The sequence below is a fragment of the Stylophora pistillata genome, chromosome 1, assembly GCF_964205215.1.
Source record: "Stylophora pistillata chromosome 1, jaStyPist1.2, whole genome shotgun sequence".
NCBI classification, from domain to species: domain Eukaryota; kingdom Metazoa; phylum Cnidaria; class Anthozoa; order Scleractinia; family Pocilloporidae; genus Stylophora; species Stylophora pistillata.
In genome coordinates, this window is record NC_142519.1 from 5,760,911 (window position 1) to 5,784,974 (window position 24,064).

Below are 24,064 nucleotides of genomic sequence, written 5' to 3' on the forward strand. Positions count from 1 at the left end.
TGAAAATGATAATATTTATATTCAGTTTTATAGAGCGCAGCAGGTTACAAGCCACATGCTGTAGCAATACTGTAGCCTGCTGTATTGGTACCATTCACTCTTCCATACATCAAAAAATTATGATCTCGTTCTTTAATCCCTCTACAAATCGTTCGCCGGCGAACGATAATTTCGCAGAAATGTCAAAAAAAAGCTATACGAAAAAAGCTTTGATAGGTCCGCTTTAAAGTAAAACTTATATAATACTTAGTACTTCTAATTATTGAGTACGTATTTACTACTTGAACTAGCCTATATTTCATTAAGTATGTTTACTAGCGATGAATCAGAGCTACTACTTGCAAATTACTCATAGCTCTGCGGATATGAGCCCGTAGCTTCGCTACTTGAATGTAGAAATACAAAGAGACGATTATAACCGAAAATGTCATTTGAGACATAATTATATTTCTGCAAATTTTGTCCTTGTCGATCGTGTATAAATGACAGGTATTGAGAAAATTGTGAGCTAAAGGACGTAAAATCGACCTAACAGCTAATTCTCTAAACTACAGCATGGCGAAGCAAACGAGAAAGTATACCAAAATGTTCACATCACAATGGTAAAAAAACTTAACATAGAGTATATGTTCTTATTTACCACTGATATATTTTTCTACAACACTGGCAAGATTAAAATGTCGAATAAAATACCGGAAAAAATGGGAGAGACTTAACATGTTTAAAAAACTGTTTCAAAGTGTTTAGTCCTTGACAATTCTCTCCTCTGCGAAAGAAACGCAATCCATATTTGATACGTCTTTGGACATTTCAAACGAGTTAAGATATAAGTTTGAAAAGATCCCTTTCAGTGTTTTACCATATTTTACATTTTTTCTCAGGATTCATCCTGCTACCAGAGGGGCACTTGAAGACATCAGAGAACTCTTTCATATTTGAAAGCGAACCAATAACCCTAGAAACAGAACGAACAAATAAACAAATAAACAGTGTCAGAGAATCTTCTAATTAGTCAAAGCTTTGCGGTTGCTGTAACCACTTTGAGCGACGGGCAGACCAGAAAGTAATTTAGTCATAAGCGAGTCGCTAAATCGAGTTCCCCTACACAGCGTATTTTACATGGAGTCACATACGTGAAGGGAAAAGCATCTCAACACTGATTTAAGTTATTATTTTTCTCTTGTTGCGTAAAAAAAGTCTTTCTGTTTCCCTTCGTGTGCATGTACCTGTAATTGGCCAGAGCATGAGTGTCTGTTGATGCCATAACATAGGCCGCTGCTGGAGTAAATGCACTGCACCACATCTGTCAAGAATGAAAGATTTCCCATGTTATTGTAATGTACACCAAAATTTTACCTCCTCATGATCTTATAGGTTGAAAATTGACGAGCTTGTTGCTATCTCAAGCAGTAGAAATGTAGATTATGGACTCATTCCGATCTCACCGATTTGAGGAGAGAGGGAGGGAAGCCGTAGGCCTCTCCAGCTAGGTTTTTTGAAGTGCTTCCCTGTAACAATTTATTTAATGATGATTTTCACATTCTTTCACATTGCTGATGGAGGTTATTGTAAAAGTAAAGCACTTAAGTCAATTTTTTGTTTCGCTATTTTTGTTGACTCCGTCACGAACTTTGCCGGAAAAGAGGGAGCTCCTGTAGTCTAATACCGCGAAGGGCGTCAGAATTGAGCAGTTCAAATGTTCCAATCCAGATCTTACCTGAGCGAAGCTAACGAACAAAAGCTGGTCATTTGTCATATTGAGGCCGGGCAACTGAAGCTCAGCACCATTTTTCTTGACCCAGTCCTTGTATCCCTGTTTGCGAGAAACAAAATCTATCGATCATTTTCATTCTTCACTGGCCAGAATTTTCAAACAGTGAAAAAGTTTGCGAATCATCTTCGTCCCCGATTCCTCGCTTTGTAAAAGTATGCGTAAACTAAGTTTAATCTCGATCACGTTTGGAGATTTCCAAGGAAAACAAAAAGACGCACCTCACAGACAGCTTTTGCTGTTTTTCTCTTGTTTCCTCGAGCCAAGGATTTAGCTTTTAATTGTCCAAACACATCCACAAGAGACGGGAAAAAAGAAGAGTGACTTATTTTCACCTAACAAGTGAGCGACCAGGTTGCTCGGTAATACTTCAAAATAGGGATCACTATAGTCCCGATTTTACACACTTTTGCAAAACGCGATCAGATTTATAACTTAGTTTGAGGTTTTTAAAATTGAAGCTATTAAACAGATCGGCCTGACTGTCATGTGGCTCAACTCTCTAAACTTTTGGAATAACTTGCGATGCCATCATAACAGTCTGAAACTCATCATGAAAGAATCGATTTGTTACCACAGTAATGAATAATTTACCCAGTAAGCCAGTCTGATTCCTCCATTGTCGGCAATATTTTCACTTAGAGATAGCTCTCCATTGATCTGTTTGAAAGGTAGATCATAAGTAAACTTATAGAGCACTTCGGACTGGCTCAAAATTTTGAAGGATTTTTATGTTGTATCCCGGTCCCTTTTTAATTCCAGTAAGTGTTTTTAAGAGTTTGAAGTAATTTGGCTGAAACCAGGTCCCCGCGACTTCCCTGGGGATTGTCTTGCATTATCATCGCCAATGTTTACCATCCACAGACCGACAAAGGTACAAAAGACTCAGACATGCTGAACTACTTCTACAACTCTATGTCAGTCATTGAATATCGCTTCCCAAACTGTGAGATTCAAATAGCCAGCGATTTCGACAGGCTTAACAAGTCCCGTTTTTGTAACGCCTTCCAACTCAAGCAGATCGTCAAATTTAATAATAATAATAATAATAATGATATTTAATACTTATATTGCGCTTTTTCTATAAAAATACTCAAAAGCGCATTACAATATTAATTATTAAATCCGGTAAAATTACAATATTTACAGTATAAAAATTTCCAGAGTAATTAGTAAAACATAGAATTTTTTAAAAATCACAATATCAAATTAATTGAATAAATAATCTAACTAAAAGCCTTTTTAAAAAAAGTATGTTTTAACAGATCGTTTGAAGGAGTTGATTGATGTTTCCTGTCTTATTGGCAGAGGAAGACTGTTCCATAAGAAGGGGGCAGCTATTGAAAACGCGCGATCTTCGCGAAGGGGGCAGCTATTGAAAACGCGCGAATTTTCAACGCGCTGCAATCGTACACTTGACCCGACCTTCACCAAACAGGAGGGGTTCTACGAGACCTGGTTAAACGCCCGAATTCTGCCTCTCAGACCATGCCACCGTTGAGATCCAATCCCTATCCCGACCGCACAAACCAAAGACGTAATTCAGCTTAAGGGCTGCGATGTTGTTTATCGATGAACTCTACTCTACTGTGAAAGAATGATCCATTGAAATTGTCGCAACCTTATTAGAAACCAGTCTTATGCGGAAATAATTTTATACCATTTCTAGATGGCATTGTGTATTTAGGCTTGATTATGATGTGATGGGTATGCAGTTAAAAACAAACTTCTCTAAATTTCAGAAGCACCAAAAAATATATATCTATTTATAAACAGAGGGATTAAGCTTGGTGTCCGTGAAACAGTGCTCGATACAAATAGTAGAGCGGGTATGATATGTGGTAGTCGGAAAAAAAATAACTACAGATACAACCCTACAGACCTGTTTCGTGGTTGCCCACTCATCAGAGGATTTTAATGGCAGAATAATGCAATACCATCGCTTATATATTACACTAATTGCTAATTAACATGGTTTATGCAGTGTGAAAAGTGTCAAGTCAGCTGTTGCGTAGGAGTGCTTTGTTTCTGTGTCGGCAGGAAGAGACGAGTTCACAATGCATAAACCAAGTTAATTAGCAATTAGTGTAATATATAAGCGATAGTATCGCATTATTCTGCCATTAAAATCCCCTGATGAGTGGGCAACCACGAAACAGGTCTGTAGGGATGTATCTGTAGTTGTTTTTTTTCCGACTACCACATATTATATATACATATTTAACAAATGGTAAACACCACAGCGTACACTATTGAGTTATGGTGCACGCGGGAGGTTGCTAAGCACGAAAGAAGCGTAAGAGTCGCTCGAGGCGATAGCCGAGAGCGACTCTAGCTTCTTGAGTGCTTAGCAAACCTCCCAAGTGCATCCATAACTCAATAGTGTACGCTGTGGTGTTTACCATTTGTTTTATAACATAACATTGATACATTGTAGCTAAAGAGTTCCCTTTTATTTAACAAATCTTACGTGACCAGAAAAAAACAAGCGCGCACGGAAAAATAGTCTTTGCATTTGCTCACGTCAGCAGCGTACACCCATGGGCAAATGGAGGACGCTAAGTTGACCATTCAGAGCGCGCGCTTTACTTTGGTTATGTTATAAATATATATATATATATAGTTTAAATATAAAAACAAGGGACGAGTATATGACGGTCAGTGAGAGAGAGCAGGGTAGCCTGGTCAAAGTACATGGAGCATATTTAAAATTGCTTTTCTGGGATTGCAACGCAATGGTCATCCCCTCCTATGGCGCCGATAACGACTTCTCTGCTATTGAGGAAATAAATAGTTATTCCATCAAAACTTGCAGACTTACATGTATTGGACCATTTTCCCCGTCCACAGAGTAATTGTTGTATTGATTCACTATACACTTTGATTTTTCTAAGAACTTTTGTGAAGTCTCTGCACTCCACCAATCATCCGTCATCTCTCCATTTTCATTGAAATACCTTCCTGGTGTAAGAAATAAAAAATAAATTTTAAAAAGTCACACACAAAAACACAATTTTCTACTGGCCCCCTTTGTGTTAGTTACCGTGAATGGCAACTGCTTATTGTGGTGGTTCTTCACTAAAAACCCACAATCTGTTGACGATCATTTTAATCAAAGTATATACCATATCATTTCACGAATAGAAACCTTCCTTCAACTCTGGCTGTCAAACATATTATGTATCACTAGATTTCAATTTTGCGATCTTATAGCTCCTTTCCGAGTTCTCAGGATTCAGGGATCTGCTAAAATAAAGGCACGAGAGCAAGGCTAAGGCTCATTGACTCTTAGAAAACTGCCTAAGTTTGTAGAAATAATTGATTTGCACCTAAATTTTTGTCAAAGTTACGTGTGAAATGTGTATTTTGCCACTGACCTAATGCATCAAACCCGTGTGACAGCTCGTGACCCAGTACCATTCCTATTGCTCCAAAGTTGACCGCCCTAAAAGTGTGAGATAGAGGTTAGAGCCTGGATAATTTGAAAACGAAACCATCATTACCATGCTCCGGAATAACTGATGGAAGACTGTCCGCAAACGACTATCATATGCGATGATGCCGTTTGCTTAAGATATTTTCACATCAGTGTTTGCGGAGAGCTTAGCTTTCGGCTAGTTAGACTTCTTTGAGAATAAGATACAGCCTGCATTTCCGGCCTACGGACACAAGTGCAAGGTGGCCGCAAGGGAAGAGTCACTTTTCGCGCTCCTCCTTTCGCACATGACTCGTCCTCCGTGCTCGTTTGGAGCTTGTGTCGCGCTCTCCACGCGCTCTCCACGCGCTCTCCACGCGCTGCCTCCTCTTCCCTAAAACGCGTAGACAAATAACACAAAACATCCATACCTCGGTGCTTTTCGTCCGTAATAAAATGGAGGCTGCAGAATTCCTGCCAGGATGTCTAGTTAGTTATGAATAAAAGAAAAAGAACTGCTTGATGAACTACAATGAACAACTGGTGTCCGACACAGACTCTGAAACAAAATAGTTTTGGGATCAAATTGAATGAATTGAATGATCGATCTGCAAAGGTTTCGTTCGTTATTGTAGTAATCGTTGAACGCAGTCGACACCTCTTTAATTTGATATTTTACTAGTACTAGTTTCAAGGAAATTAAAATCGAAAAACGAAAAAAAAAAGCACACTCTTTTTTACCACAACGATTCTTACTTATTTCGTTTCTATTGGGTAGGTAGAAAGCGTTGACCAGCTGCGGACCGAAATACCACCTATAACAGTCAAACAAAAAAATTGTGTTAGACAGAAAAAAAAAAAAAAAACAGAAGTTACACATGGCATCACACCTTGCCTTCTGTCAACGATTTAAAAGTGATGTTATAAAGAAATATAGATAGAAATCCTAAACTACACAAAGACAGATGACAACGAATAACAGTAGCTAAGGCTCCAAGCTGAACTTTTTGACATGGATACCCCTAAGCTCTTCACCCGGCAGCCGCGTTTAACTTTCGTTCGCCGAATCTTAGGACCCCATAGTCCTGTGGCTCACTGATTGAATTGAAGACCACTTACTGTTCTTTGTCAACCGGAGTCTTGAGTATCGAAAATTGAGACCGCCTTCGCCATTTCGTCACATCCATGGCATTTCTCAAATAATTACTGCGACTGATGTTAACCTTAAACCAAATGATGACGACAATGGAGTGTGATCACAATTTTTTCAAAGTGAAGCCAAACAAGTTTCAGGAACGGAATGATGAGGGGCCAGTCATAATTATTGTTGGGTAGGGACGGGGGATGGGGGGCGGGGGGGGGCGGGGGAGTAGAATGTAGAAAACATGCATTTCAAGCCTAATTCACTGTGGACAAGCTCAGTAGTCAGTAGTCATACAGTTATAAAAGGAACTTGCTGGTCTGCTAAATATCAAATTGTTTTGCTTCAAATTCTGTTTGATATATTAAAGACAAAAACCTGCATAAAGGTAAAGTCTGTTTACGAGCCTAGTGGCCCATTAGGCCGGTGCTTAACTCCGATTTCTGTAGCATGAAGCGACTAGGAGTATTTCTACTACCCCCTGGATGGGATGCTAGTCCATCGCAGGGTTACCCCCAGCATTAAATTGCCGGTACCCATTTATACACCTGGGTGAAGAGAGGCACTGTGAGAGTAAAGTGTCTTGCCTAAGAACACAACACAATTGTCCCGGCCGGGGCTCGAACGCTGACCACTCAACCCAGAGTCGAGCGCACTAACCATGAGGCCACCGCGCCTCCACAAAAAAAAAAAAAAGAAAAAAAACCTGCATAGATTTGTAGATATTGTTGTTGGTATGTAGATATTGTTGTTGGTATAGTGTTGGTTTCGTCTTCTTGGGCATGACATTTACTCTCACTGTGAATTTAATGCTGGGGGTAACCCTGCGATGGACTAGCATTCCATTCAGGGGGAGCAGAAATACTCATAGTCGCTTCATGTTGCGGAAACCGGAGTTAAGCGTCTACCCGATGGGCCACTTAGCCGACCTCCCCTCCCCCCCCCCAAGTAATAAATTAGGACAAGTTCCTAAGTTACCTAAACGGTACTTACATCTTTGTAATACTCATTCAGTAAAGTTTCATTGGAACACAACTTCGGAAAGCCAACATTGTTTTTCATTGCTTTTTCCTGCAAGTAATTAAGAGCTCACAAAAAAAGTCATCTTAAGTTGGCCATTTCTAGCTATGACTATTTTTTGTCAAGTGAATACCTAAATTTCTTCGGAAAGATTCCAGAGAGCGAGGTCCCTTGTATTTGAGTATCATTTTTCGCAGGATGAGTCTTTACTTCGCGAGGCTATACTTTATGCGCATACGAACGTATTGTAACCTGTATTGGAAGCTTTCTCATGGGAACTTCAACAAGTTTACTAGAGCCCGTGATCCATCACGAGACCGTCTTGCTTCATTGGGTAGATGTCTATATTCAGTCATGATATACAACACAGATGAAAAGTGCTTTTCGCGCGCGCTGATTGACTAGTTCGGAAGTGATTAGCAAGTGCTATTTTTACCTCCACTTCCACGAATAATTGTCAACTATTGTGACATTTCTCTCAACTTTGAATTGCTAAGATGGAGGGAAACAATTTTACGAGATGATGGTTTGAACAAGAAATTATTAGCTGTTTATAATCTCCTGGTTTGTACGCCTGCATTGCAGGTTAAGAAACAAAGCTGGCCATGGTTCATTGAATTTGTTATACTGGGGATTTTATACGATTAAGGATAAACGGATCAATAATCACAGTAGAATAACAATGAAAATGGGAAATAGTCAAGTCATAGCAATTAAAAGGGTTTCAAAATCAAGCTACCGATTCAGGTAAAGATAAAACAACACTAACCTTTTCAATTATTTTTTGCCGTGTTTGTTCATCGATCCAGTCATCGCGCGATGTCTCGTCTCGAAAAGTTTTCCTTATTGTTGACATCATTTCTTGTATCTTCAAATAATCATATCATGATAAGCAGAATCATACATGTATTTGATTGGTTCTTACTTATAATCTATTGGAGGACAGATGCATAGATGACGTCACGATTAACAAATTTTGCTTTTGCTTTTTATCGTATAAAATAAATAGATTCCATGTTGTGGTGGGGCTATACGGTAATGGATCACAAAAGACGTCAAATTGGGATAAGAACATTAGTAACACACTCGACTTCTCTTTGTGTGCCACTTCTTCGTTCTTAACACATTTTGACTTCCACTATACTTAGAACCAAGCGAAAAAATCTGACAAAACCGTAACTGTTACCTCGGAATTGCGCGGGGGTTGGGTACGAACCGACATAAAGGGGATACGAATCGTCTGAATTTGAGTGCTAATCAACTGAATACGAAAGGTTCGTGGGCAAGAAACGACTGGATACCTTACCCACATCCCAGCATCAAGAAACAGGAATTTGGTACAGATTTAATTTTTCACTCACTAATGGTATGACTTCAGAGTCAAAGGCGTTGGTAACATAAATATAACCCAACGCAAAAGTAAGTCCATGGTAATAGCCATTCATTTCCTCCACACAGTACAACCATCGAGGTGTGGCTGACTTCTTCCCCTCTACTTCCTTTTCATATTCTAGTTTAGCAGCCCGGAAGTCACGTGACAGGTATGGAATAGCAGCGCGCACGAACGTCCACATCATGTAATTCGACAGGATCCTGAAAAGAACATTGTTCATTTAGGACCCGGTTTAGAAGCAAAACATTAAATGAACTGAACTAAGGCTAGTCCTTTGACTGAACTAAGTACATGGACAGTTCGGCACTTGAATCATTAAAAAACGGTTGTTTTAATTTCGAATCTTCCCGTATGGACTAGTCGAGAAGTTTGACTTTCAAACAGTTGTTTAATGCTGTTTTTTCTTATTATTATGATCGGGGATGGTGCAATGATGAAAGCGAAAGAGAAGTTTCACCGATTTGAGCTTACCTCTTATCCGTCTCATTAACAATAGAAGACAAACCCTTCAAATACTCTGGCGATGGGACAAGAATGCTGTCAGTAGCGTTCACCCATACGTTGAAAGGTCTTAGTACATCGTTAATGTATTGTAACCACGTGAACTAAAAGAGAATCAAGCAGCGCTCTTACTTTTACACATGAGGAATTCAACTATCACAGCTAAAATAGCACTTTTCATGTCGCATCACTGGTTTTGTAAACAAAATTCAAAGACATTTGCCTTCGGAAAAAAATTTTTGTTTCTAAGCGATTCACGTATTCTGGAATTGTTTCCCAGAAAATAAAATTTCTAGCGAGCATAAGTTCAATTACAGCTGCAACTGAATGCAATTCGTGGTGACGCTCTTATGACGTGTAGCTAATAGAGGAGTTTTCAATTGTGTCGAAAGTGATCCGAGATCGTTTTGGTTTTACATCAATCCAGTCTGTGATTGGTCAACAAAACTTCCGCCATCCTCTTAACCAATCAGACGCGAAACAAAAACTAACCTTGGCTCGGTCACCCATGTTTTAACGCCTTTTTTTTAATGGTTTGACTATTTTGACTCTGAGTCCTCATTGGCTAATGATACCGTAAACCTTCATTATGACTGGCTCACGTGATCACAGTTGTTTGTTTTGTCTTCTTCTTAAAACGTAACCACTCAAATAAAACTAAGAACAAGCTTCCAAGCATATATCAATCCATGTTCATCATCCAAAATGCTAGCAGTATTCTTAAGCGAGTTTTTGTACATGAAGTGGTCAATTAAGTGGAGATTGATTTTAGACGCCACCATCAACGATAGTTCCGTTGAACTTTTTAAAAAATTAAGCTGGTTACCTATAGATGACATTGTACGCGTTAGAAAACTTTGTATGCTAAATAAAGTTAGCCAAGGTCATTGTCCTGAATATTTTAGTTCATATTTTAATTATGTCAGATCTTCACATGGTTATTATACTAGATCTGCTATCTGTAATGACGTTCTAACACCATCTTGTAAAGGAAACTCAGGGCTTAGAACTTTCCACTCAAGTACATGTAGGCTATGGATTAAACTAGGTAACTCATTTAGAAACATAACTTCCCACTCAAATTTTAAGATAACGTTACTGAAAAATTTTATTAAAGAAAATACCTCGATAGAGCATAAGATCAGTAGGACGTTTTAAGTACAATTTTAGTATCATGAATTTTTTATTAGGTATTTTTATATTTAGTAGGATTTGTTGGGGGCCATTATGTAAAATACCGGGTAACCGGAAATAATGTATTTTACCCTCGGTAAATAAAGTGTTTGTTTGTTTGTTAGTTTGTTTGGCATAAAATGGCAGGTTGTTTTATTGTCTTTTCTGATATCACTCTACGGAACTTGTATTGGGCGCTCAATCAATATTTAGCGGTAACCTTGCCAGTCCTGTGATGGACCGCTAAGTACAGGTTCGATCGACTGTATCTGAGTTTAATTTTTTCTAGAACCTTACCTTAAAACCAGGCGCTTGTCGTTCGAGTTCTGATATGTTCATGTGGCGATGGTAATTTTGTATTAAAACGCTTCGCGGAGGAGTGATCTGAAGAAACATTAAGGACAAAGCTACTGCTTTTATACAAAATAGTCCTAATTGACAGTATTGATATTACGTTAAGCCTGCATTGACGGTTGACCATCAAGTAACTTTACAGTTTCCTAGTCATGATCTACTCATATCCTGGATTGAGAGAGGCTCTTTGTGGATAGAAGACAAGACGAGGAACCCTGTCTGATCAACCTCTTATTGTGGAACTTTCGATACCCCCATAATAACTCTTCCACAGCTCTCCCCGGTCTTAAGATCCACTGTAACAACTCTCCCCCAGTCTCTTCCCCGACTCTCCCCCCCCCCCCCCCCATAACCACCCCTCTCTAAACCCACCTTCCCCCCACAACTAAGTCAAACACTCTGGTGAAAATTTTTCATTTGCCATCACCACAGACCAAGAACAAACTTTCATTTCTCGACATATTTAAAATCTAATGGATTCGCTGGCTTTACGATAGTTCAAAGTGGCAGACTGTGATTTACGTACATTTGCCAGCCTTGCCTCAAGCTCCATAACCTCCGCCATTTGATCTCTCGTGTCGTTTCCTCCGCCAAGAAGCTTCCCCACTTTTGTCATGAATTTCAGATAAGCCAAACGTGTCTAGGGTAGAACATAACGATAACTTTAACGCAGTTTGATTAGTAGAACAGGTCGTTACATGTATTATATCGGTCTTTAAAGACGTTGCAAATCATCATGGCGAGGGGTAAAACAAAAAAATTGATGAACTTCAAGATCTCATGATAAGTTCTTCTTACTGTCTGGCATACATTTTTCTTAATTTTGGCTCTGAAAGTTGACGTCAATTTGCATAATATCCCCTCATCTGCTATTTTCCCTGTCCATTTATCACCTTTTTCTTTTGTCTTTGTCCTGTAATTTGTGCGAGCGAAAGATTTTAGCCTAAAAGCTTTATTAATAGTATTTCTTACTCATCGTATTCAAAGTGAAACCGATGAATTAAGTCAGTTTGCACATTTCTCAGCACGGAAGCCCTGATGGCAAATTTTTTTCGTTTTTCAATATTTGTTGACATCTCCGCACGCAGCTAACGGACCTCTATGCCGATGGAGGACTAGAAAACAATTTTTTTTTCTTTTTTTCTATCTTTCTTTTTCAGTTTTTTGAGGCTTTCCCCTTATAAATTCCTTAAGCTCTCAGGTTGTTATGGCCCTTACTTTGTGACTGTTTAAGCTCTAAAATAAGGGTTGGACCAAGAGACGTAATCTGCTTATCTTAGTAAGTATTGTCTCAGCGTTTTTCCGACCACTTAGTGTGACTGTATATGCGTAGGATCGAGTAGGAAAATTTTAGAGATAAGTAGAATACCTTGTTCTCCGGGGCTAGGTACTTCTCGCGAATCAGACTCAAAGTCGGAGGCATTATCTGCGAAAAAAGTATAAAATGTTGACATATTTACCCAAGTTTAGTTCAAGAAGCTTAGGATGATTTTAGCTGTCAAAGGATACGGCTAAAGGCTACAGTGTTCTGTTCATTATGCAAATCTATTTTTTTTGGTCATATGGTTTGGAGCATAACTCGCCATATATGTCACCAAACGTTCTGAAACCCACATTGTAGTTTATTTCAGGTCGCTGTTTGTGATTTCCTTCACCCTGGAAAGACATTTCTCATCCTACCGACAAGAACCACGTTAAAATGAGAAACTCCCAAATGTCTGTTGAAGCCGAAGAGAACAAAAGCAATGTATTGTAAACTTTTTTTTTTTCAATTTTTCTCTTTTTGCATGGTTAGTTTACAGAGGTTTGTCAATATTTATGCCCAGCTTAACAACGGGAAACGTCCTCAATGACGATGTTAAGACCTAAAAATACCAAAACGCTTAAAAAGCACGAAAAAAATCCCTCGGAACAATGAGCTTACTAAAAAGTGATCGACAGCCCGGGGAATCGTTGCATTAAATTGATCTGTTTCAGTCAACATTTTACGATATGTTGACTGTGTATTTTATTAGATATTTTAGCCTCCTTAAATAGCAAGCCTTTATCGTCGACATGCAATTATTCTAAATCATTCAATCGTCAATGTTGGAGCAACCATGACCCTTTAGTCATTTGCATAACTGTTACCGATAACCCCGTATGGGGGGTCGTATGATGCCTGTACATTAACGATAGCCTGAAGGGTGCAATGAAATACTTCAGCGATGTAATACTTGATCTACCGACGTTCGGTATCCCTTTGATTAACACGTAACCAAAAGGGCACGAAAGGTTCTCTCTCCAAGAACTTAGGCACTTCAACACTTTGCTTTTGGGTGTACCGCCCGTTTGAGAAAACAAACAATAGTCAGTAAATGGTGTTATGATTAGAATTTAAAGCATGGTATTGAATTGGTAATGGATATAATCACTTGATGAGCTCTAAAACATAACAATTGTCCCAGTAATGTAATACCTGTAAGACGCGTTTCGAGGAGTTGAAAGGGTTCACGCTCAAGCCTAATACAAACAGAGGTGACCCGGTCGAAAAATCTCTTTGCAACTCCGCTAAAAGTTTGATAGGATTCCAAGTTGACTCGTTCCATGAAACATCACCCAGGGGCCAGGAACCGAATCTAGTAATGAGGTTTTTTAGCTCGTTTAGGGAAGTTTTTTCGATTTCCTCCTCAGCCATGCATGACTTGAAATAGTTTCTTGTTTTCGAAACAGCATGTTCTCTGGGCAGGTCATCATTTTGTAGCAGGAGTAACAACATTTTTTCGCTGTTTAGCTTTGCTAATTTTCCAAAAGTGGAGAACCAGTTGAGAGATGGCGGAATGGGGTTGTGCTTTATCCAACCGTCGCAGGAATAGTGGAAGAAGTCCTCACACGGGTCGACGGACTCATTTATGCTCTTCTTAACTGCGGAAGCTACTGCCAAACATGCATCTGAAGTACATTGCATTTGCTTGTGTCCATTTTTCCCATCTGCGTTACCCATATCTTTCTCTTGATCACGCGAACTAACCACAACAAGGCACACAGCGAGGGCAATACAGACGAGAAGCAATGCTACACTGGTAAAAATCAAACCCATGGTCACTTTCTTCCTCCGTTTGGAGTAAAAGATGGAACCACTTGATTGAGAGTGGACACCCAAGCTCATGGTGCTTGTAGTAAAACCTGGCTCTGCATCAATTTTAGATCGATGTGAATCCATTTTAACTCCTGGTCCTTGCTGTGCTGTCTCCTGAAGGGGCAGCACCAGAGTGCTTACTTAACATTCAAACGCTTTGTATATGTTTAATCTAATGACAGTATTGACATGGAATGCCGTAATGAGCCGACGTCAGATTGTGACATAAGATAAGCTTGTTTCAATGCGATGTTTACACTTTGTCTTCTTTTGTTTCGAGATGTCTTCAGAACCTTTTCGGAATCGTTTATGAGGTACACTGCCTGATAAAAGGTTAATTTTTCCCTCTCACTCTATCTTGTGCTCGCAGTGACATACCTTTCTTTTTATTTGACTATTACCTCTTTTGGCCGTTGTCCAGCGTTTCAAGGAGATCACTGCAAGGTGCAAACTTAAATTTAGGGTGCCAAACCAGCTATTTCGCAACCGTAATAAGTTATCTGAAGATTCCAACTACATTCATCATGATATCAACTTCTAAGTGTCAATTCCATGAGGACAAAAAACGAGAAAAAACCAACAAATGAGACAAAACAAAGTGTAAAGGACAGTTCAAACCAAGATTGCACCGCGTGATTATTTAGCTAGCGCGGTGCTTGACTCCACCCACCTGGGCACTGTTATGATAACTTAGTCAACATAATTGTATTAAATGAATTCTAATTGTCAGATAGAAGGCAGTCTAGACTCCTTCCACCAAAAAGACCGAGGAACTTCGATCTCCAAAGTGTGAAAATGAGCAGATGAAATAAGCAAAACAGCTGTGGAACAGTTGTAGCCACAAAAACCAGTATTTTGAAGAGAGAAAAGAGAATTATTAGGCATGTTCAGACTGAGTGGAAGTTTCTTTTTAATTACACACGTTTCCTTCTTAACAAAAGATGTTTAAAGAGGTTTCAGATCAATACTGAGTTCTTTGATTTCAGCAATGATGTTTCTCTTCCGCAGATCAGATTCGACCAGGAAGCCATCGCAACGTGTCTGTAATTTACAACAAATCATTAAGGGCGATAGCGCTCCAAGTTTCATGCTGTAACTATCTATCACGGAATATATGCAGGACTTAATGCTACTGAAACGTCAGTTAACCTCATTACCAGTGACGTATTGTCGTCCTTCTGTGCGAAGTATCACTTGAGGAGACCTTTCAAGAATTTAAGTTCACAGTTGACTGTTAGCCACCCAGAGAGAGGACTGGGTGTAAAAAAAAAAAAAAGAAAGAAAAAAAAGTTCGTGACTTTCGTGCAGGAGTTACAGAAAAAGAAAGACAGACATCCGTTCGTTGTTCCCCATCTCTCGAACGGAAATTATACCGCCAGTGTATTAAAATCTCACACTTTCCAAGCAGTCTATGATTTGCATCAGGCCTGGATTTGCATGAGCCACAACGAAACTGTTCATTTTGATTACCTCTTTCTCATTGGACGCCAAAATTTCGCAAGCATCGACTTACACTATATATCGAGCGTTAGGCACGAGTGGAGCCTTACTCGCCACAGTCTGGCTGGCTATTTTCCGCAGCTCAGAAAGAACTGAGTTGAAAATGAAAAATTGACTCTTTCATTTCCTTCGGACTTTTGATCAAAGTTACTGAGATGCCCAGTGTTTGGAACTGATATACCTTGTAGTGAATGTTATTGATCGGAATAGAGGTCGCTTCGTTTCGACACGTGCTAAATTAGAACTAGAAGGTACGCACTTGGTTCCTCATTGTGCGAAAAGAAAAAGAACTACCACCAGTTTGGATGCTGTGAAAGTATTTCCTCTTAGTCTGAGGTCGGTCATATTTTAATTGTTATATGACCCGTACGTACAGCGCACTTTTATTGAAATAGCTTGGACAAAAATCCCCGTATAAGGCCCGTACGCGATGGCGTGAACAGGTACGGCTCCGACAGCTGCGAGTGGAAAGAAGAAAGAATTAATAAAAAAAAACACGGTCCTATGATAGAATGCTTATGGACTAAGTTAGGTCGAGCTGTTCGCTTTTTTATGTATTATTTTATGTTAAATGAAGGATGTCACCCCGATTTTACTGGCGTACAAAGGTACTTAAAGTTTTATACTGGTGGAAACTGATGAAAAAAACTCTTTTGGCAATAAGAGATGTAAAGAATGTAAGGTAGAAATGTAAGTATAGCTGTATTACGTCTTAAGTGTAAACTGTAAGTAAGGTTTCTGTAATTTTTTTCTCTGTATAATTTATTTATCCTAGGTGTTTGAAATATCGTTGTAATTAAGGCAAAAAAAAAAAGACAAACAAAACGACAAAAATCCAGAAGTATAGACCTTCTTGCTGCGCTCGGTCCGTACGTCGTTCATGTCCTCGAACTAGATATCAAGTCCCACCGGCGTTAGTGCGTAACAAAAGTCCCTCATTTTTATAGGCCATGCCGACCCTGTTACACAGCAGGAGCTTCACTTATTTGTCTTCTCGTCTTTAGCACAGATTTCGTGGCCCCCAGGGAAGCTCAACTCTGCTGGATAATGCGTGTTTCTCCAACACAGAGTCAGTTGAGGTGTCAGTTACTCAGAGTGCGACGGACCTCTGCCAGATCAGAGGTTATTTACTATTAAACTATTATTTACTTTAAACTATTCAAATACATTTACTAGCCAATGCATGAAGTGTATATTTTTTAAATGAAGTGAAGTGTATATGTTTGTGAGTTATTTATTCAAACCTTACTATTTTCTCTTTCACTTACTTATTTATGACTTTGTATAGTTTTATTTTGTAAATTTGCAATATTTATTAATACGAGCGCCTTGCTCTATAGAGTGTGATTATAAACAATTATTGGATGAGGTTTTTGTGATGTTCAGAATAATCAAGGTCGAGGTACTGTGTTATCAGCCGAAGCGAAGCCGAAGCCGAAGCCGAAGGCTGAGGCTGATAACACTAACCGAGACCTTGATTATTCCGGATATCACAAAAACTGAATCCAAAAATTGTTTTTTATTATACATTCTTTTAGTATTTTCCGAATCTTTATCTTCAAGTAATTTCTCAATTTCTCGCTGGGTCGATGAAGCGAATCCAGAAGCCATTCTTACTTCATTGTCCGTGAACTTGACATTGCTCCACCAGAAATCATGCATTGCGCGCGCAACCTACAGATTATTCACTAATCTGTAGGTTCAGATTAGTGAATAATCTGTAGGTTGCGCTGTTTCCCAGAATTAATTGTAGCCGTTTAGCCAATGAGAAGACAGATGGTGACTACAATGTATAATAATGCTCCAAAGCGCCTCGTAGAGAGATAAACAAATGAATAATTGATGGAACGATTGCTTGCTTGATTGATTGATTGATACCCGTCAACACTGATCTTATCTAGGAGCCTATTCGATCATTTACACCAATTTAGGTAAGGGAGGTGTCATGTAAAAACCATTTACATTATTTCAAAAGATGGTAAATTCAGGGGAAGGGATAATCTGCTGACATATTTTGAGAATTTGCCTTTTACAGCTATCCAGGCTTAGATTTTACTCAATATTCCAACACAAAGAGGAAGATATAAACAGTAAGGCCGTTACAAAGAGCATGCTCTTAGCAACCCTGAGATGGACGTGTTTCTGTAAATTGTATAGAAGAATCTTTTGTAGCTCAGTGTTAGAGAATCTGATTGGCATTGGTTTTCATGCTGTTGATAGCTCTGAGAATTCCCGTTTCACGATTATGCTTGTGTCACTGGCTGAAAAACGTTGATTTTCTTTCTAAAAAATTGGGCTTAGAAATATGTCAGACTTGTTTTGAAGAAGAAAAACAAACTGATTTGTCCAAATTTCCAATAATGCAGGCCTCAATCTGACGAAAACTTTGGGCGGGTAGCGAAAATTTTTATTTGCGCACAATGTTACATTTTTTTTTTTTGGCATGTATTCTCCATGATTAAATTGTAGAGAAAAACTTTTTAAACTGACAATCACTTGCCAGTTTAGTCGATTACATTCTAATGAATCTTGCATCGCCGAATCGAAGATCGAAACAATTCACCCCCAGCTCCCTTACATTGAGAGAAAAAACTGCGATTATGGAAAAAGTTAGTTCATAGTCATGAATAATGGGGGTAGGTTACTATAGAAACCGCAATCTACTGTAGACCGAAATTTGCGGCCTTTCCTTACACTTAGGTAGCACGAAAAGCCGTAAAACTCTTGAACAAAAGCTCATCTTTTAAACCGGCACAGTCTAAATCCCACAGGTATCAACGAACGCTTTTCATTCCACTAATTATTTTATTCGTGTTTTACTCGTTGCCATGTTCCCACCACTAACGTAGCTCCATTTTCTGCCTATAAAAGCACACACAACCCACAATTCCTCTATTCGCTCCGACGAAGGGCTGACGCTCGAAACGTCAGCTTTTTTAATCGTTAAGTTGGCCAATTTACCATTTCAACTTTGTTGATATATCCAAATTATTTCGTTACCCCTACCGACGCAGCCCCAAACAGTTTCTTTAGAAACTATCAGCCTTTACTATAGAAACTGTGGTGCTGCGTCGGTAAGGGGATCACAGAGCGAATGACGAAAAATGTCAGCTTTTAGGACTCTTTAAGGTGGTCAATAGGCCTTTTGCAGCTGGGGTCATGTGATCAATATTAGATATATATTATGAGATACAACTTGAAGAATACCAGAGATGGAAAGAGCATATCGAAAATGCCAAAACGGCCAAGTTTGGGCCCCGGGAATTACAGAGCACTGTTTTTAAAGCGGTTTGAACTTTCGGAAAATTTAGAGGATTTGTATGGAAAATGTTGCTAGAGAGCAAGGCCTTGCTCTCCAGCAACTTTTTCCATATAAACCTTTTTATTTTATTTATTAAAAAATTCAGAGTGTCATCAAATCTCATTTTTGAATAATGGAGGCCTCATTTTGTTATTTTCGAAATGCTTTTTCCTTTTCTGAATTCGGCTGAGTTATAGCCCATAATTTCATGAAAAGTAGCTCACGTGATGGCTTAGCTGCAAAAGGCCTATTTAAGTTATCAACTCAAAACATATAGTCACGTGGCCGACATGTGATTAACGAAATAGATGACAGGACTACGAAATGCAAAGGGACTGCACCGGATGTTGGTTGATTTTTTTTCCTGACCTGTTTTATTCTTGAAAGCTTTGTTGCTTGTTGTCTCCTGATCCTTGGAAGCGACAAAGAGTTTCAAACTCGATGTTGTTGGGTTGGTGAATTTGGTCGATGCTTTAGCTGCTGAAAGATTGACTAAGATAGAGGAAAGGGTTTGATGAATATATTCAGTTTGATATCTACGAAATGAATAACAAATAAAAAGTCGGTACACTATGACGCACTTTATTTTCGACCGAAATACCAAATAAATCTGTGCGCCCGATTGAAGTGACTGTTCGTCTGTTGTGGCAAAAAGCTGCTTCCTCTAGTTTCAAGGTAAGAAATATAGTTTGTTACCTGCTTATGGAAAGTTGTTTAGACTGTGCATTTGAAGTTTGAAAACATTGCTAGTGAATGATTCGTGTACGCACGGATTTCGCCCGGCGCCTCAAATTGACCCGTCGATATTCTATACAAAGACTTGACGATCTTAAAAAAGGGAAAAGGCTAGACAAATTTCAAGAACTGTTTGTTTACTTACCATGAACTAAAGTGAACTGGATTAATTTAAGAAATTAATTGGCATTAGAACGAAGCGGAAAGCCATTTTTTCCATAGAGTGAACAACACCACATCCGTGCGAATTTCAATTCTTGATTTGCTTCTCATTCAAAACTGGGATTTAATTATTGATAAGTCTGAGAACTTACTCTCTCAAAGATCAGGGCCACGTTACGCCAGTTGATGAATATTGGTTACAGATCGTAGTCACGTCGTTTAATCCGTTACAGCAGAGGTTGTCTCGATTTTTAAGGACTGAAATAAGTTTTGATAAGATGGCTTAAGTGAATAGGTTGATACGTTAAGATGTTACACAGATCAAACATAAAACATCTACGGTAGTTATTGGCCGGGTGTACAATTTTGTGGATTCTGGCTCATAACTTTGGGTAAATCCAAACACCAACAATTTCCATCGACTTGAATCCAAGCATTAATACTATCCAAGTATTCACCGAGCTGGTTTTTTCACTGATCAGTGATGAAAGCAAAAAACTTTTACTCCAGCTTTTTCAATCTAGTTAGATAAGGATTAAAACTAACAATTGTATTCAGGTGATTATTTCTAGTATTCATAATGATCTCTCTAGCTCCAAATTATCTTTTATTTCCTATTTTTGTGCATAGCCAGTTGTTACTGACGGGAAAAAATATATACTTAAGTTTACGTTTCTTATTCCCCTTTATTCTACACAGCCTGACATAAATTTGTTGCCGTTTATATGATCTGCGACGTCTTCAAGTCTCTGTAATTTCCCAACTACAAATCAATTTCCAGACACGGCAAACACATTAAATGATTCGAAAAACACAGCAAGTAAAGCGAATAACAAAACCTTCTTTTGAAGTCGAATAATCTCTCCATAGAATGAATCTCCAATGTTTTCAAATCATTGATTGTATATTAGAGATCTAAACATTGCATCAATCACGTAAGGTCTTGAAATGTTTCAAGGAGTTTTTCGTTATAATTCTTCTGTTAAATTCTTTATCTTTATCTTTAATTGGAAATTCAGTAACAGAAGCAGTAGTGGTAGAAACAGATGAGAGAAAAAGATAAAGACTGAAGCTGTAGCATCATTGAACAATAACTCACAATGATCACAGTAGTAACAAACAAAACCAGTAGCCAACATCACTTGCTTTATATAACCAATTCAGTGATGCTGCTTGACATATTGGTTTCAAACCAAGCTTTGCCACTGAAACAGAAGTACCTTTTCATATATCGTTCAAATCTTTTTTGTTCAAATATGTTTGCTATTTCATGCGAGCGACAAGAGATTACCTCACGTTATCAGGAAAAGGTCACATTTTTTTATGTTTGGAATACTGAACTGGTACTCTTAAGTTCTTACTATAAGCCTTCGTAAGCCTTTAAGGTTATCACAGGTTCTATATCTCTAGCACTGAAAAAACTCTAAAGAACTAGTACAAAACTTAAAAGGCAAAGTTCAAAAAGTAATTTCTCTGCTGTTTTAAACATCACTTACCAATATCATATGCTGTGAAGAATCTCGAGGATTAATCTCAATTTGCACTTTAAAGAGGGGCGTGTCTGCAAGATCTCTGATCATTTCTTGCAAAACCTCGGACCATTCCCACTGCGATGCGATCCACTTTTTCTTATCCAAAGACCAAGAGCCATATTTGAATATGTATGGTATCAGACCAGTGTTTGTTGCCTTTTCCACTGCTTCCTCATCAACGCACGAGTGAAAGTAACCTTTAGTCTTCTTAACAGCACTTTGTTTCGGAAGCTCATCCACCTCTTCCATTAATTCACGAAGCCTCCGCGCGTTTTCGTCTTCAACTTGAATGAAAGTATCATAAAAACTCTTTGAGGGTGGAATCGGATTTAACCTGATCCAAGAGGCACACGAATACTCATAAAAGTTTTCACAGGGATCAACAGACGAGTCCATATTCCGTTTTAAGGAAGCAGCAACTTGCAAGCAGTCCGAGGTGTAACAATGTTGATCTTGACTTATTGTGCCTTCAGTTGCTTCAGTCGGCTCCATGTTCGACTGATGATTCTTTTTGACTTCTCTAACGAGAAAGATGACTAACACAAGACAAGCGATGGCTAAAAGGACAGTTATCAACCCAACAGCCACGAGACAGGTGTTTTGCCGAATTTTTCGAAAGCATAATTTTTTTTTGAGTTGATCAGCATCTTCAAAATCTCGAAAATTTTTGTTTCTATCAATTGCGAGAGCTTGTGTGCTTGAGGTTTTTTCCGTGCCGTTCGTCTCGTTCGTCTCGTACGACATTTTTATCACAGGAAGCCTCTTAGGAAAATCACCGTTCTTGGTTTCGACGCTGAATACTTTCTGGCCAGTGTTGAGCTATCCATTATAAACTGCTTGATGACAGTTCAAATCGTGTTATTTCAAGCCATTTAAGTCCAAATTTCCTATTGGTCCAAAGCAAGAACATTGGCATTTGATGATAGATAATTGACAAGTATTTGTCAGGTTAGCATCATTAGGACATAAGAACTTTTGAAAAGATTCCAACACAATGGAAAGACAAGAACAGCAGGTGAGGTCTGACGAATGAACACGATGCCGTAAGAAAATAAATAATTTACCTTACATTCATATTACTAAACTGGAAAATTTTAAGCACAAAGATTCTAAAATTTGATATTAGTGCAAAGAAGAGTCTCTCTCTTCGAAAAATCAGTACACAGTATTTTACCTAAAGGGAGCTGTAAAACCGTTCAAGTGCCGAGTTAAGAGGCCTTTTTTTGGCTTTTGGGGTTGCTTTTCGTTTTAATAGAGCAACCCATGTAGATTGTTATTCTGGAGTTGCCCTCTACAGTCACTCAAGAAGAAGTTCACACTGAGAGCTGAACCGAGGGCAACCCGTTATCCTGCGCCAGATCAATGATTCATAACTGCCTGTCTAATTAATTGCTTTCGTGACTGATTATGGTCGATATTTTTTTCAACTTGGGTCGATTGACACTTTACCGAAAACGTCGTTTTAAACAAGAGGATAGAGACCTTAAAGTCACGGTTATGGAAACAAAACAGAGAGCGGCAAAAGCTCCATGAATTGAGAGCTGTGATGACCATTTTTTACACGCTTGATAAAATGTAATAGTGCAGACTTGTGAACAAGCTTTCCTTGTATTAGTGATGGATTACAGATATCCTAACAGTGATTTTATGGTTTTACAAATAAGATTTGTCGCCGGAAGGCTGAAAAAAGGTTAATCATTGCGACCGTCGGGAAATAACTAAACTATTAAGAGGAAAGTGCAGGAGTACGCACAATGAAATGTGTCTTCATTTTGAAAATTGATATAGCTATGGGACACCGAATAGATTTTGCAATATTTACAATACGAATCCACAAAATTCCAGTTTTCATTTTCATTTGTTTTTGTACCTACGGGAAATGCCGGACTCTTGAGGTCAAAACCAGTATAATTCTCTACAAGTTTCCGGTCAAAAGCTTTATTTATCGAAAAGATGAAATCAGTATATGCTGATACGCAAAAAGACCCAAAATCAACAACCCAAAAGGCTTTTAACTTTAGCGAACATTTTCAAAGGTCGAATGTTATGCAACCCTGTGGATGACTGAAATTCTTTGGTTTGGTCATGGCAGAGGAATAAGCCACTGGCTGCTGTCAAATGTGATTTCAATTATCCCAAATAATGAGCAATTCCTCAAAACGTATGTTTTAAATCTCAAAGCACCGTTTTATCCTTTCCCACTTTCGTACGTGTTTGGTACATAAATCGGGATAAAGGAATCAACTCACGAAACTCGAATTACGTTCAACGGATTAACTTAAGTAGCGTTAAGTCTCCATAAGGAAACCGTTTCCAACGTTGCGAAAAAAAAAAACGGTAACCCTGTGTCCTTCTCTCTTACTTAAACACTTCCGACAACTTACAAGCCACACAGGGCCATCAATCTCCTTATAACAACCATTACGTAGTTTTTCAAATTTCATTAGAATCTTGTTACCTCGGTCATTGGAAAAAATGACCTCTGTTTGTAAATCGCATTGGAAACATACTTTCGTCTCGTCGTAAGAACATTAGGATTCGATTGCTCTTAAGGTTGCACGCGACAAAAGAATTTTAAGATATCTGGGACTGTGCTGTATTACATGCTCAATTTAAAAATTTAGGACGGAATAGCACGCCCCCGTTAACATAAATAATCAGTGCGTTTTGGATTCCCCTATAAGCGGGCCTTTTGCTATACCAGATGTTGTCAGCAGTTTCGTATTACCAAATAGGAATAGTTCCTTTCTCAAAGCTATTTTTGCGGTTTTTCATCTACATCAGAATGACCGACGCCGTCAACAAAATTAAGAAGCTTACTTAACAAAATATGTCGCAATTGGGGGAAATAAAAATATATGTAAAAAAGGCCGTTTTAAGAAAACATCGAGTCGCCTCTTGTCTGGATCTCTAAAAAAGCTTTCAATCGCTGGGCAATTCTTATACAA

The 24,064-nt window shown here is 38.6% G+C and overlaps 1 protein-coding gene across 2 annotated transcripts; it reads right to left on the reverse strand.

The window, feature by feature from the left end:
• On the reverse strand, positions 1-21,927 carry LOC111324656 (endothelin-converting enzyme homolog). Of its 2 annotated transcripts, none has more exons than XM_022928268.2 (17): positions 21,081-21,927; positions 12,138-12,194; positions 11,295-11,408; positions 10,712-10,798; positions 9,212-9,345; positions 8,709-8,940; positions 8,117-8,215; positions 7,321-7,398; positions 6,306-6,409; positions 5,943-6,001; positions 5,618-5,672; positions 5,149-5,216; positions 4,593-4,732; positions 2,366-2,431; positions 1,718-1,813; positions 1,227-1,303; positions 1-955 (listed from the first exon to the last, which is right to left on the reverse strand). In XM_022928268.2, the coding sequence occupies exons 1-17, from the start codon at positions 21,858-21,860 to the stop codon at positions 856-858; spliced, it is 2,346 nt and encodes a 781-aa protein (XP_022784003.2). In that variant the 5' UTR covers positions 21,861-21,927; the 3' UTR covers positions 1-855. The 2 variants fall into 2 exon arrangements, with proteins under 2 accessions (XP_022784003.2, XP_022784004.2); XM_022928269.2 differs by lacking the exon at positions 21,081-21,927 and adding an exon at positions 13,227-14,528.
• Positions 21,928-24,064: the final 2,137 nt, after the last annotated feature.

Excerpts from the sequence above, each read along its gene's own strand:
- LOC111324656 (XM_022928268.2), bottom strand. The coding sequence starts at position 21,860 with ATGTCGTACGAGACGAACGAGACGAACGGCACGGAAAAAACCTCAAGC. Across the intron at positions 7,399-8,116 it reads GGCAAAAAATAATTGAAAAG|GAAAAAGCAATGAAAAACAA; the intron begins GTTAGTGTTGTT and ends AATTACTTGCAG. Across the intron at positions 6,002-6,305 it reads ACTCCGGTTGACAAAGAACA|GTGGTATTTCGGTCCGCAGC; the intron begins GTAAGTGGTCTT and ends TGACTGTTATAG.